Source organism: Thamnophis elegans, chromosome 7 (assembly GCF_009769535.1).
Source record: "Thamnophis elegans isolate rThaEle1 chromosome 7, rThaEle1.pri, whole genome shotgun sequence".
NCBI lineage: Eukaryota > Metazoa > Chordata > Lepidosauria > Squamata > Colubridae > Thamnophis > Thamnophis elegans.
Window position 1 is genome coordinate 20,952,367 of NC_045547.1, and position 15,281 is coordinate 20,967,647.

The following is a 15,281-nucleotide window of genomic DNA, read 5'->3' on the forward strand; positions in this document are numbered from 1 at the left end:
TATAGAGACTTTGATAAGGCAACAAACAGTTAGACATGGCTTAAGCCCATATGAAGGGTTTATGAAAACATCTCAGACAGGCACCATCCTAATTCTCAAGAAGATAAAAGAGGGAGGTGGGGAAGCAGAATAGAATAGAATAACAGAGTTGGAAGGAACCTTGGAAGTCTTCTAATCCAATGCTCTGCTCAGGCAGGAAACCCTAAAGAACTTTAGACAAATGGTTATTCAATCTCTTCTTAAAAACTTCCAGTGTTGGAGCATTTACAATTTCTGGAGGCAAGTTATTCCACTGATTAATTGTTCTCACTGTCAGGAAATTTCTTAGTTCTAGGTTACTTCTCTCCTTGATTAGTTTCCACCCTTTGTTTCTTGTCCTGTCCTCAGAGGCTTTGGAGAATAAGTTGACTCCCTCTACTTTGTAGCAGTTTTTACACTTGCATATTTACACTTGCAAGATCCATTCTAATAAAAGTAACGGTAGGTGTACGTGGCATTTGGCTTACCATACAAGGATGACATAATATGATTCATGAATGCTTGCCTTGGTAATTGTCAGCCTTTAGGGGTAGATCAGAATAACAATCCAATGTCATGTAGGTCAGTACTACTTTTATTGTAAAGCTATAGTAACAGAATCTTGAAAGGCTGAATGGGCTTTTTCCTTTCCTTTCTTTTCCTTCCCATCCCTTCTTCATAAGAAGCTTTTATCTGAGAGATTTTCTCAGGCTACAATCCTGATCCCAACTCAGGTTTTTTTATCTGATCATTTTCTTGGTAGAGGCCTATCTCCAAGCCCTCAAAGCTATTCCATCTATCATCTACAGTAATTGTGTTCAGATTTTTATTATTAGAAGGATACTACTTATTGTAAGACAGAATACTTTGTTTACATGAAGCAGATTGTTAGAATGCAGTATTGCAAACAAACTCTGCCCACAGTTTGGAGTTCAATCCTGATGGGCTCAAGGTTGACTCGACATTCCATCCTTCTGAAGTCAGTAAAACGAGGGCCCAGATTGTTGGGGACAACATGCTGACTCTGTAAAGTGCTCAGAGAGTTTTCGAAAGCACTGTGAAGTGATATATACTGTATTTTTCGGACTGTAAGACGTGCCGGTGTATAAGATACACCAAGTTTTCAATGAAATAAATAAGAAAAAAAGTTTTTGTTCTCCCCGGCCCCAGGAGCACTCTGCAGTCTTCAGCGGGGCTTGGGGAAGGCAAAAATCCCCCCGTTTTTGCAAAAAACAGGTGGGAAACAGGCAATTTTTTGCAAAAATGGGGGCATTTTTGCCTTCCCCCAGCCCTGCTGAAGCCTGCAGAATGCTTCTGGGGAGTGGGGGAAGGAAAAAACACCTCCATTTTTGCAAAAAACAACCTGTTTTTCACAAAAATGGGGTGCTGGGGAGGCCAAAAATGGCCGTATTAGGTATATAAGACACACCAACATTTCCACACTCTTTTAGGGGTGGGGGAAGGGGCGACTTATACAGAATTTTCAATGAAATCAGACTGCAAATGTCGTGCCAAGTCTGATTCAGCTGACCTACATAAAAACATATTTGGCATGAAATATCGAATGCTAATCTAAGATTCTCTGCTGGTCTCTATTAGTCTGGTTTTGCTTTTTTGAAAACAGCCAAAATTAGCGAGACAAGATTATTCTAAATGTTTATATGTTTTCTGAACTGGAAATAAATCATCTCTATAGTGGTAGCTGTTAATTTGACCGTGATTTGGGATGTATTGTTTGTTGAAATCTTCACAATAGATAAAAATCAGCTAACATTTTCCTCTTCGTTTGGCTAAATATCTGCAGTATCTTTAATTCATTCAGAGCATTGGCACATGATAATCCTTTAGCTATTGCTGATACTATTTGTAGAAATTAACCATAAATACAATACATATTGTCACTCAAGATGAACTAACATCTACCCTTTTCTTTAACTCTTCTATTATTTTCTTAAGAATAGGAACAATTTTCACCCCCCTTTTCATCCCCTCTACACTGTAACTTCACAGCTGGCAAAATTCTATCTATTCCATAGGCATTAAAGACATAGGGACCACCTTTAGGGCACATGTTAAGCGTATCTAATCCTTTTTTTCTAGAGGCACACTTTGAGAGAGATAGCTTTAGTTCTCTCACCTCGAGATTCATGGAATTCCAGCGTGACATGGGCATCAAATCCGAGGCTGAAGTAATTATTGAAAACATTGAGAGGGAGCTGCAGTGATGAGATCAGAAGTAAAAAAAAAGAAAGAAAGAGACTTTGTAGAAAAGGCAATATAGAAAAATAAAATAGAATTGCAAACACTAGGACTCACTAAGCAAAGTTGACTTTGTTATTTCAGGTACAAGTGGTGTAATTTTGGAACAAAATTGTCTACTCATGCTCATACAAATTGACCATAAATTGGAATTGCTAGTAGATGTATAAGGGATTTGAATAAATAGGACTCTTAACACTTTCACTAGTGGGTGGGTTTTATTTTATTAGCTTACTGGCTAATTGTTGACAGGTCTGAAAACAAGAAATTTCCAACATAGTGGAGCAAATAAACAGAGACCGGTCAAAAATGAAGAAATACTAGGATTCTATGTCTAGAAATATTCCACAGCCACACTTCATGATCTCTGATCTCCCAATTCTAGTCTACTTTAAGGAGAAAGATTTCACGCCAACCTTATGTGTTCCATCTTCAAGTTCATTTGACGGCAAATCAGGGTTTCTCTCCACTTGAAGATTCCAACGATCTAATTGAACGATGGCGCCATCTTCTACATGACAGAGAATTTTCGCAACAGGTTCATCAGTATACCCCTAAAGTAGAACAGAGAAGTAGGCAGATGTAAATGATCAATATTAATAAATGATTAATTGATTAGTCTGTGGGATAGTCATCAGTATTTACCGTATATACTCGAGTATAGGCCGACCCAAATATAAGCCGAGGCACCTAATTTTACCACAAAAAACTGGAAAAGTTATTGACTCAAGTATAAGCCTAGGGTGGGAAATGCAGCAGCTACCGGTAAATTTCAAAAATAAAAATAGATACCAATAATGTTTTTGAATATTTATTTCAAAGAAAAACAGTAAACTAGTGGTGTATTCAATGAAATACTTCACTCACCTCATGATGCTGATGTCCCGCTGTGATGATGATGTCCCGTGCAGCCGCGGGAGCGATGTCCCGCCTCCTATGACACACGGCACAGTGATTCCTATCATTGGATCACTGTACCAGAGGAGGTGGGACATCGCTATGTGGCTGCTTGCCATAACAAGGAGGAGGTGGGACATCGTTGCAGAGCGGCAGGAGGGGGAGGAAGGGGAATCGTAAGACAGCCCTGCATTACATTAGAACGTGAGGAGGGGGGATGGTGCGGTGCGCGCTGCGCGGCAAACTGACACAGAGGGAGGGGAAACTCACAGGGGCGCCGGGCCATTCACGAGTGTCACCCAGCGGCATGGCCCCGCCCCTTTTTCTCCTCCATTTCAGGCAAATTTTTCACTGACTCGAGTATAAGCCGAGGCGGCTTTTTTCAGCCCAAAAAGTGGGCTGAAAAACTAGGCTTATACTCGAGTATATACAGTACTCAAAAGCAGCTAATTAAATCTTCACAATTCCCATCATTGGTACATGGAGAAGACAGAGCACCATAAAATATTATGGGTAAAGTTTTGCAAATATTAGATAATACTGAGAATGAATCATAATAATAAGCCTATGGCCAAGTAGCTAACTAGGCCAGCCATGGTTGTGTTTATTTCATTTAATTGGAGGGTTTGGGGGTTGGGAGAAAAGTGAAAGTTGAAGTGGAAACTTTCTACTCTATGCATAAAAAATAATGCACCAATTAGAAGAATATGTTTTATACATTTCCATCCACAGTTTGAATCTCTTCCTCCACTTTCAACAAAAAGTGAAATGACAACCAGTCAGACCTGTATTCAGACTTACCCCTCCCCAGTTGAGAGTGCGAGCAAGATCATTCCCAGTGCCGAGTGGAAGTACAGCCACAGGAGGCTGGGGATTCAACTGTAACTCATCCAGAATGGAGAGGATCCAGCCAACCTAAGCATCAACAGTTACAGAATTGGAAGTAAATTTCTAGACCATATGGAAAGATGGGTCTAACCAGAGTTTTATGGTTGTAGTTCTAGACAGTGCTGTTCATTCCTGCCAGTGTGTGGTTCCTGGAAGAGATTGACGAGGAAGACTCCGAACCTGAACGCTCATGGAAATAGATGGATGAGGGAATTACAGCTACAGTGTGGGGCTACTATATCTGCACTGCAAAAATCTGAATGATCACTGGACAAAGAATGAACTATATTACATCAGCCATAGCTTGTTCTCTCTGTGAATGATACGATGTAGGTATAACTGAATAATATAATGCATTCTGCTTTCATCCTGTCCAAGAGAAAAGTATATGGCAAAAACAATAGCAATAGCACTTAGACTTATATACCGCTTTACAGTGCTTTACAGCTCTAAGCAGTTTACAGAGTCAGCCTATTGCTCCCAACAATTTAGGTCCTCATTTTACCCACCCCGGAAGAATGGAAGACTGAGTCAACCTTGAGTGTGGTGGGATTTGAACTGCCAAATTGCAGGCAGCCAGCAATCAGCAGAAGTAGCCTGAAGTACTGCACTTTAACCACTGCGCCACCGGGGTTGCTATTGCAATTGCAATAGCATTTACACTTATATACACTCCGTAGTGCTTTGTAGAACTCTCTGGGCAGTTTATAATGTAAGTATTATTTGCACATTGTCCCCAACAATCTGGGACCTCATTTTACCAATCTCAGAAGGATGGAAGGCCGAGTCAACCATGAGCCCCATCAAAATCAAGCTCTAAACTGTAGGGAGAGTTTGCCTGCAGTTTGACCACTAGGCCACCAGGAGTCTAGATGTCAATAACAGTGTATCTATATTTCCCCCATTCCCCTCCCAACCGCCAATTCATATTAGTTAAGGAAGAATATTTAAGAGATTTGCCATAAGAACAGTCAATGAGATGCCCGCCATTGAAAATTATGGAGAACAGCATCAATAAAATTGAATTGACCTGCCTTAGAATCAGGTTTTTTGATATATAAAAAACAAAACCTGTTTTTGGATATATAAAACTTTGGGAATTCTAAATATGGCTGAGTTTTGCTTTTAACATTTTAGGAAATAACATTGTTACTTATGCCAGAAGTTATAATAAAATAATTCACAGAGACTTAATTCCTCAGGACTGTATTTTGGATTTGGGATAGGATACCATCTGTTTAGTTTTGAAGCTTGATGGAAAAATCTGAGGCTAAGAAGAATTTGAACTGACAATATTTCATTTATCATCAGAAAAAAAGGTTAATTCTGAACAGGGACACGAGAAAAATCTCCTCCTTTCTGTTTCCTTTCAATAATGCAAAGTAATAAGTAGTCTTACTGAATATTCACTAGATCCATTTGAACAAGATTTTCATTTTTAAATGTAATGGCTTTTGGAACAACACAACATTAATTTCCTTCAAATATAATCTCAAGAAAGATAAATCAGGCACTGTTCATACTGATGTGACAACACTGCCCCCATTTGCTCAAAATACGAAATGCAAGGGAAAAGATATTGAAAGCAATAAATCCAACCCTGTGGCACAGATGAGCTCCAGATCCATTAAACAGATGAGCCCTGTCCTCCATAAATATATTTTAGAAAGCCATCTTTGAAAAAAAAGAAAAGGAAGAATCAAACCAAAAAATAAGCATTTGTAGGATTCTATGAGCACATAAGCATTGGGATTGTTTGATTTTTGCAGACTTCGGTATTCTCATGCTATCATGATGAATACCTGACTACTGCAACATAATTGGCTTGTGTGAATAGAACAAGGCAGAGATAAAATAAAATAAACAAAATTTAAATCATTCCATTCACACACAAAAAAACCCCACCAACCCAATCAATACTCTGTTCTACAAGACAAATGTTGGACAAGCATGTGTGAATGGAGTGAGTGATTAACCCTCATTAAAATATGTTTAAAGCTTTTGATAAGTGATATTGACCAGTTAGAAGTAGTGCATTCTTTAATATTATATTATTTCTCAAGGAGAGAGACAGAGAGGGATGGAGGGGGGGATGGAGGGAGGGATGGAGGGGGAAGAGAAGGAGGGATACATAGAGTAATAGAAGGATAAAGAGAAAGAGATAACTATAATCTGCAAGATTTGATTGATTGATTGATTGATTGATTGATTGATTAAATTTATATAGACACTCATTTCTCTTACATGTGACTCCAAGTGATGTACACAATTAAAACCCAAGCTAACAATCAGAAAATTCAATTATTAAAGTCAATTAAAAACAGTTAAAGCCTACCGTGTTTTCCTGAAAATAAGACAGGGTCTTATTTTCTTTTGACCCCCGAAATAAGCGTTTGACCTTATTTTCGGCGAGCTCTTATTATTTTTGAGGTCCAGGAGGCGGTGAGTGTGGTCACCTCATGGCTGCTGCTGTGTTGCAATATTTTCAGGGATGGCTTTTTTTCAGGGGAGGGCTTATTTTAGCGCATGCACTCAAAAGCCCAATTAGACTTAATATCCGGGGAGGTCTTATTTTCAGGGAAACAGGATAGTTTATTTTAATAATTTCACCAACAATCATTGGTAGTACCTCCTAACTGTTACAAAGAAAGCTAATGAAAAGGGATCAGCCTTACTGTTCCATCGCCACCACAAGCCAGTATTCGCAGATTTGGCATTTTTCTGTACAGTTCAAGCCTAGTGAAAGAAAACAGAGGACAAAGTGGTTTTTTTTTTAAATCATGAAGATAGATTTTTAAAATGCTTCTGTATGATCAAGCACTTCCTAGTCAATCATTTATTATCAGGAGTAGAAATAAAAGTGGACTCACTCAAGAAACAGAAATTGCTTTTGCCATACCAACCGCTTTATTTTGGCAAAGTCAGACTCCATTCTAAACCCAATCCCTTTACTAAAATCAGATATAGTGAGGAAGGTAGTACTTATTTTACAGAAGCTACTGGGTCATGTACAGTATATGTTGTACCTCACTCAATGGTAATAACTGTGAGAGGGATCTTGGAGGCCTAGTGGACAACCATTTAAATATGAGCCAGCAGTGTGCAGCAGCTGCCAAAAAATCCAACACAGTTCTAGGCTGCGGGGACAGAATCAAGATCATGTGAAGTGTTAATACCACTTTATAATGCCTTGGTAAGGCCATCCTTAGAATGCTGCATCCAGTTTTGGTCGCCACAATGTAAAAAAAGATGTGGACACTCTAGAAAGAGTGCAGAGAAGAGCAATAAAGATGATTAGGGGACTAGAGGCCAAAACGTATGAAGAACAGTTGCAGGAATTGATTATGTCTACTTTAATGAAAAGAAGGAATAGGGGAGACATGATAGCAGTGTTCCAATATCTCAGGGGCTGCCACAAAGAAGAGGAAATCAAGCTATTCTCCAAAGCACCTGAGGGTAGGACAAGAAGCAATGGGTGGAAACTAATCAAGATGAGGGGAGCTACTTAGAACTAAGGAGAAATTTCCTGACAGTTAGAAGAATTAATCAGTGAAACAACTTGCCTCCAGAAGCTGTAAATGTTCCAACACTGGGTGTTTTTAAAAAGGGATTGGAAACCACTTGCCTGAAGTGGTGTAGGATTTCCTGCCTAAGCAGGGGGTTGGACTAGAAGACCTCCAAGGCCCCTTTCTTTATTCTATTCTATTCTATGTGTCTATGGGGGCTCTCAATCATTCAGGTCATGATTGTCCTACAGGTTCTTTTTTTCTTAAAAGTCAACTAGACTTTTTTGTTCTATTTCCTTGTGAAAATGTTTCCCTTGGTCTTTTTGTGTCTGTGTGTGTGTGTGTGTGTGTGTGTATGTATGTGTGTGTATATATACATATATACAGTACTGTGCAAAAGTTGTAGGCAGGTGTGAAAAAATGCTGTAAACAAAGAATTTATATTTCAGAAATATAAATAATGATTATATGGAGAATGGAGAACTAACCACAGATCTCCTGTGGATGTAGACTTTCTCACATCCTTCTGTCTCTTCATGTAATCCCAGACACACTCGATGATGTTGAGATCAGGGCTCCGAGAGGGCCATGCCATCCCTTCCAGTGCTTCTTGTTCTTCTTTACACTGAAGATAGTTCCTAGTGACTTTGGCTGTATGCTTGGGGTCATTGTCCTGCTGCAGAATAAATTTGGGACCAATCATAGGCCTCCCTGATGGTATTGCATGATGGATAAGTATCTGCCTGTATTTCTCAGCATTGAGAACACCATTAATCCTGACCAAATCGCCAACTCCATTTGTAGAAATGCAGCCCCAAACGTTCAAGGAATCTCCACCATGCTTCACTGTTGCCTGCAGACACTTATTATTGTACTGCCCTCCAGCCCTTCAACAAACAAACTGCCTTCTGCTACAGCCAAATATTTCAAATTTTGACTCATCAGTCCAGAGCACCTGCTGCCATTTTTCTGCACCCCAGTTCCTATGTTTTCGTGCATACTTTAGTCGATTGGCCTTGTTCCCATGTTGGAGGAATGGCTTTTTGACTGCAACTTATAGCAATAGCAATAGTTAGACTTATATACCGCTTCATAGGGCTTTCAGCCCTCTCTAAGCGGTTTACAGAGTCAGCATATTGCCCCCAACAACAATCCGGGTCCTCATTTTACCCACCTCGGAAGGATGGAAGGCTGAGTCAACCCTGAGCCGGTGAGATTTGAACAGCCGAACTGCAGAACTGCAGTCAGATGAAGTGGCCTGCAGTGCTGCATTTAACCACTGCGCCACCTCGGCTGTTCCATGAAGATCACTTCTGGCCAAACTTCTCCAGACAATAGATGGGAGTACCTGGATCCCACTGATTTCTGCCAATTCTGAGTTGATGGCACTGCTGGACATCTTCCAATTTCGAAGAGTAATAAGCTTGATGTGTCCTTCATCTGCTGCACTGTTTCCTTGGCCAACCACTGCGTCTACGATCCTCAACGTTGCCCATTTCTTTGTGCTTCTTCAAAAGTGCTTGAATAGCACACCTTGAAACCACAGTCTGCTTTGAAATCTTTGTCTGGGAGAGACCTTGTTGATGCACTATAACTACCTTGTGTCTTGTTGCTGTGCTCAATGTTGCCATGATATGCAACTGTCTTTCATAATCTCACCTTGGTAGCAGAGTTTGGCTGTTCCTCACCCAGTTTTAAGCTCCTACACAGCTGTTTCTGTTTCAGTTCATGACTGGGTTTCAACCTACGTGTGGCATTGATGATCATTAGCACCTGTTTGGTATAATTAGGTAATCATACACCTGACTATAATCCTGCAAAATCCCTGACTTTGTGCAAGTGTACCTATGAGAATTGATGCTGGTTTGAAGGCAAACGGTAGTAACACCAAATATTGATTTGATTTAGATTTTTCTTTTCTTTTCTTGGAAATTGACACAAATAAACAATCATTATTTATATTTCTGAAAGCATTCTTTGTTTACAGCATTTTTTTCATGCCTGCCTAGAACTTTTGAACAGTATTGTGGATGGATGGATGGATGGATGGATGGATGGATGGATGGATGGATAGATAGATAGATAGATAGATAGATAGATAGATAGATAGATAGATAGATAGATAGATAGAATATTAGGGGTGGGTTCCTGCTAGTTCTAATTATAGAATAGGTTCCACAAATCTACAGTGCCGTTTAGAACCGATTCCAGCTCCCTCCCCCTACCCGTCCACACATCATCAAGATGACGAGCGAGAGGAAGAATTCTGGGAGTTGAAGTCCACAAGTCTTAAAGCTGTCACGTTTGAACACCCCTGGGGTTTTTTTTTTCTAAAGGGTTAGGGGTGCAAGGCTCTTGTAACTTGACAGCTTTAAGACTTGGGTACTTCAAATGTCAGAGTTTCTGAGCCAACATTTTGGTTGCTAAGCAAGAACATTGTTAAGTGAGTTTCACCACATTTTACAGGTTGGCCACGTCCACCCAGTCACATGGCCGGCAAGCCACTCCCACAAAGTAGGCCACACCTACAGAAGAGGTTCTAAAAAATTTTGAAACCCTCCACTGATGTATGTATGTGTGTATTCGGGTCTTTTCCCGTGTAAGATTGAGATTGTCTTGGCAACGTTTCGGCAAGGTCTTACTCTCCATCCTCAGGCTGGAGACCTCGCTGAAATACATACATACACACACACACAGAAACACTACAAGTTAGTTAGAACTGAATAAGCTTCTTGGGTAAAAAGCAAAACATTTTCAAAGTAAAAGTTTTTTTAAAAAACCAACAAAGTCCAGTTGGCTTTTGATAAAAAGAAAGCATCTTTGGATTCACATCTCTCAGAATATTACTCTGGATTCAAAACGTTTTTAAAAAGGCCTTTTCAGAAACAGATATACCAGTAATTAGCCAAACTTTAAAATATTCAGGACTTGAAAAGTTAAAGCCACCAATTGCAAGTGAGCCTGGAAAGCAGTTGCTAATCAATTCAGGTGGTTTTCTTTTTTTCCTGTATTGAATTTAATGAGCTTTGAGGCTTTTTACCAGTTAGCAGCCTAAATCACCCATTTTGCACTATGTCACAAAACAGTTGCTTGGTTTAAAGCAATTATGCAAATTGACTGGCGGAATGTTACCCCAGAAATAACAAATTGTACTCTGATGCTTAAATGGGGAGAAAAAAAAACCCATCAAGTTTCTCTCTCGTTCTCTTGTTTTCTGAAACTTGGCTCGGCATCTGCTAGCAATTCCCTTGGTTACGTCAAGCCTTTTTTTACATACTGAAAAACATTTTTTTAAAAAAATGAAACGAAATAAGACTGTTCTGCTTTTGAAAATATCAGGAATACAGGAGCATCAGATGAGAGTTAGACAATATCCAAGAGTGCCATCTTGTGGCATTAAAAACATGTTATAGGGGAATTTATAGAGTAGATATTTAAAGCACAATTTTAAAAACCTTCGAATAGTATTGTGTGACACTGAAACTTTTCTTGGTAACAACACATTGCAAACTATGGCCCTCATTTAGATTATTTGCAAATTCCCAGTCTAGGATTTTCTAATAATCTCCCATCCAAAGATTAACATGATCTGACTTTCCTTAGCATTTTGGGATCACCTCAAGCAGTGATGGCTAACCTCTTTGTCGTCACGTGCTGAAAGCGTGTGCGATTGTGCGCATGTGTACACAAACCCATAATGTAATAAGGGTGTGACCCCCCCTGCATGCCCTACCACCCTGCACAGGCATGTGTCGCCCTTCTGTGCTCCCCCTTCCCTACCGCCCCACACATGCATGCACAATGCCCCCCCCGTGGTTTTGACCTACCAGGCCTCCCTGAAGCCTCCTGGGACCAAAAATTGGGCACGGGGGGCACCATGCCCCTTCCTGTGCTCCCCCTCTCCCTGCATATACGCATCCCCCACCCCATCCCCACGCATGTGCACATGTCTACTGCATGCCCCCCCGCCAGCCCTCTGCACATGCGCAGCAGAGACCTGAAAATCAGCTGGCTGGCGGGAGGCGAGTGCATGCATGGCTCATGTGCCCACAGAGGGGGCTCCGCATGCCACCTATGGCACGTGTGCCATAGTTTCGCCATCATGGATCTAAGCATTTCCCAATTTCAGCAATTTTAAGATGTGTGGTCTTCAACTCTTAGCATCCCCCAGGAGTTGAAGCCTGACTTTGGAAGAAGTGTTTTGCTTTCATTTTGTTCAACTTGTGTTGCCTTAAGAAAGATTTGTTTGTCATTCCGTTATCTGGTCAGAGACTGTATTTATGTTACTTTTGGGCTTGAAGCCAGTCTGAGCCGAGAACTAATAAAGAAAGTTCCTTTTAAGTTTGTCTGCTTGCCGTTTGTTAACGAGCGGAGAAGGGGGGGACAGAACAGGAAGGTAAGTGAATCCCATCTATGATATACAATAGTCATTTTCACTGCCATTTGTAAAATTAATGCATTCATTGACACACCTTAAATTTTCCCCTTAAAAATTCAATTCCATATCACTACTGGAAATGCCCGTATCTATCATTTACTTGACATTCTCAGGTAATTTTTGTACCAGTGGAGTCTTTCATTGCCACCCCACCCCCCCATTTCTTTTTATTTGTGGCTCTTAGCTGTTCAAAATGACCTAGTGCCCACTGAAGAGGATAATAATAATAAGCACAAGGAGGTATAAATTTAATTGTCACAACTGACCAGTCCAAGGGAGAGTTGCTCTCAAGTCATCTTTCTCAAGTTAATTCTCTCTGCGTTCGTTGGAACCAGAATCCCTACTACTTCTAGCTATCGTGGCCAGAAGCCAGTTTATGTATTCAATTATTAGAAATGGTGATGTTTGCCTCCAAAGTGTTTTGAGTGGCCTCACATAAAAATAAAAGAATGAAGGGCAGGTTAAACTAAACACCCCAGAACTTACGCATCTCTTGGTCCTTCCTGAGATAAATCAAAAACCTGACGAGGATTCAAATACCACATAAACATCTGGAGCACTTTAGTACCCTGTAAAGGAGAAAAAAAAGAAAACTTTCAATTAACGTGTACCTCAGTCTTAAAATGCATGATACAGTATTTCACTAGTTTCACATTAAGAGAACTCTTATTGTAGATGCACTGATGATATTACCTAGTTTGGTACTGAAATGTCCGCAAGAAAACCACCAAGTTCAGAGAGCACCAAGGACCCCCCAGTTCAACCCCGAGCTGCAATATTCTCTTCTGTCTTATTTTAGAACCTATTTCCAACCTTTAACTCATTCATCAGGTTTCAGCAGTGGTGGGATTCCAAATCTTTTCCTACCGACTCTATGAGAGAGAGAGAGTGCTTCGTGTGCAACACTCAAAGACTGCCCTCTGTGCCAGCGCTGGTGAGCTGAGCTGTTTTTTAGCTCAGCTGAGGTGTGGCAATCCAGTCTGCCACGTGAATCAGCTGAGCTAAAAAAAACAAGGGAATATAGGCCAGGGACCAGCGGGGGCAGGAGTGCAGGGCCAGCCAGAGGTGGTATTTGCCGGTTCTCCAAACTTCACAAAATTTCCACTACCGGTATGCCAGAACTGGTCCAAATTGGCTGAATACCACCTCTGGACTTGAGACATCTTTTTTCTGAGGTACATTCTAAATCCCTTTCTTGGTATAAGCCCATTCTGTGTTTGATGCCTCATATTTACCTGATTCCCTCCACTTTTTGGATTCACAAATACAAGCAAAGGTTTCATGAGAGGGGAAGAGATGGGCTTAATCACAAAAGGCCGTCCTTTGTTCTCCTAGAGAAAGAAAAGTAAAGCATCAGGAGAAAGTTGCAGGAAGCACATTAATTAGTGGTGCAGAACTACCAGCCATAAAATACTCAAACTACTTCTTATTAAGAAAAGAGTAAGGCGTAAAGATTCAGAATGTGATTTCACACTACAGCTTGATGAGGGATAGTTAACCCCATCCTACATCTTTGTAACATTTGATTCAAATGTCCTGAATGCCGGACCTAGAAGCCATCTTTTACATTGGGCCTTCAGGCCTGCCACATTTTCTGCTGTGGGAAAACGGGAAGGGGAATTATATGGAATGTGGGTGATATATAGTCTAAATAACATTCCTTTCTCAGAAAGTCAAGGACACCTTGCCCTGCAGCTGCGATGGTGTGACTGGGAGGCATCTCCAGTTTTGGACGGTGCCTGATTGGACCATGTGATGGACATGTGGGTGCTGGGCAGGGACTTGAATTTTCATTTGGGTGGGGAAAACCCAGAAATCTTTCTGATTTGGGTTTTCCCAGATGTGCCAATATGACATCTCTAATAAAATGGAACTTTGTGGAACTTCAAGCCTCAGAGTCTTCTTTCATTGGGGGTGTCACTTGGGACCCTGACACTGAACAGTAGAGACAGGAGTCTCCACAGACAACAGTTTGGGGTTATGCATTTTCAACCAAGCAGGAAATATGAGTTGAGTTTGGGATGAGACTTGGGGAAGAGAGGAGAAAGAATTACTATTCTCTAAATACACATTATATTTAGCATAAATATAATATGCTTCTAGAATATAATGGGATATGTCAGCTAATACAACTGAAAGGGATCAGATTGGATCTGCTGTTGTATTATGAGTATATTTCCCCTAATTAATAATCATTAGTCATTAATTCCCATAATTAATAATCATTAATCAATCATTAATTACCAAACACATTATATTTAGCAATATGCTTCTAGAATAGAATGGAATGTTTCTAATAGAATTGAAAGGGATCCGATTGGATCAGCTGTTGTGTTATGAGTATATTCCGCTAATTAATGATCATTATTTAGTCATTAATTCCCCCAACTAATAATAATTAATCAATCATTAATCACCAAACACATTTAAGAGCCGAGGTGGCACAGTGGTTAAATGCAGCACTGCAGGCTACTTCAGCTGACTGCAGTTCTGCAGTTCGGCTGTTCAAATCTCACCGGCTCAGGGTTGACTCAGCCTTCCATCCTTCCGAGGTGGGTAAAATGAGGACCCGGATTGTTGGGGGCAATATGCTGACTCTGTAAACCGCTTAGAGAGGGCTGAAAGCCCTATGAAGCGGTATATAAGTCTGCTATTGCTATTGCTATTTTATTTAACATAAGTATAACATGCTTCTAGAATAGAATGGGATATGTCTAATAGAACTGAAAGGGATCCGATTGGATCAGCCGTTTTGTTATGATTATTTTTCCCCTAATTAATAATCATAATAACTTGTTTGAAAGACTTACCTCATTTCCTCTTTTACTGACTTTCCTTTTAAAAGAGGTTCTTTTCTTCCGCCTGGTCGAATTTTTCAGTGAATTCTGTTTTGTTTTGTGTTTTTAAGAAGAAAAGAAGGAGGAGGAGAGTTTAAAAACAATAATGCCCAACAGAAGATCTCCCTATAAGAAACACCTTTTGTGACAGTACCTGTGGAGAATGATACACCACCTGGGCACACATGCATGAGTTGAAAGGACATGCGTCTCATGCTTTACATTTTCACATCACTGTTATGGAGAAAGCCACACAATAAGACCAGACTGGTACTTTCAGAACTGGAGACTTCCAATGCTGTGAGGGAGAAGAAAACTAGATGCTCCCATAGACTCACATAAGAGCACATGCTGTACCTGCCAACCCTCCCATTTCATGTAGGAGACGCCCGTTTTCCTTCCGGGGCTCCAGTCTCCCGCCCAATCAGGTTCGCCTCC

General features: G+C 40.5%; 1 protein-coding gene across 1 annotated transcript in view; it reads right to left on the minus strand.

Moving 5' to 3' along the window:
* Positions 1 to 15,281, minus strand: part of DGKI (diacylglycerol kinase iota) — a 328,663-nt gene that overhangs the window by 126,795 nt on the left and 186,587 nt on the right. Inside the window, 7 exon segments of the mRNA XM_032220500.1 lie at positions 2,156 to 2,234; positions 2,694 to 2,831; positions 3,976 to 4,089; positions 6,738 to 6,798; positions 12,493 to 12,575; positions 13,242 to 13,337; positions 14,817 to 14,891. Coding sequence (XP_032076391.1) covers positions 2,156 to 2,234; positions 2,694 to 2,831; positions 3,976 to 4,089; positions 6,738 to 6,798; positions 12,493 to 12,575; positions 13,242 to 13,337; positions 14,817 to 14,891 — 646 coding nt within the window.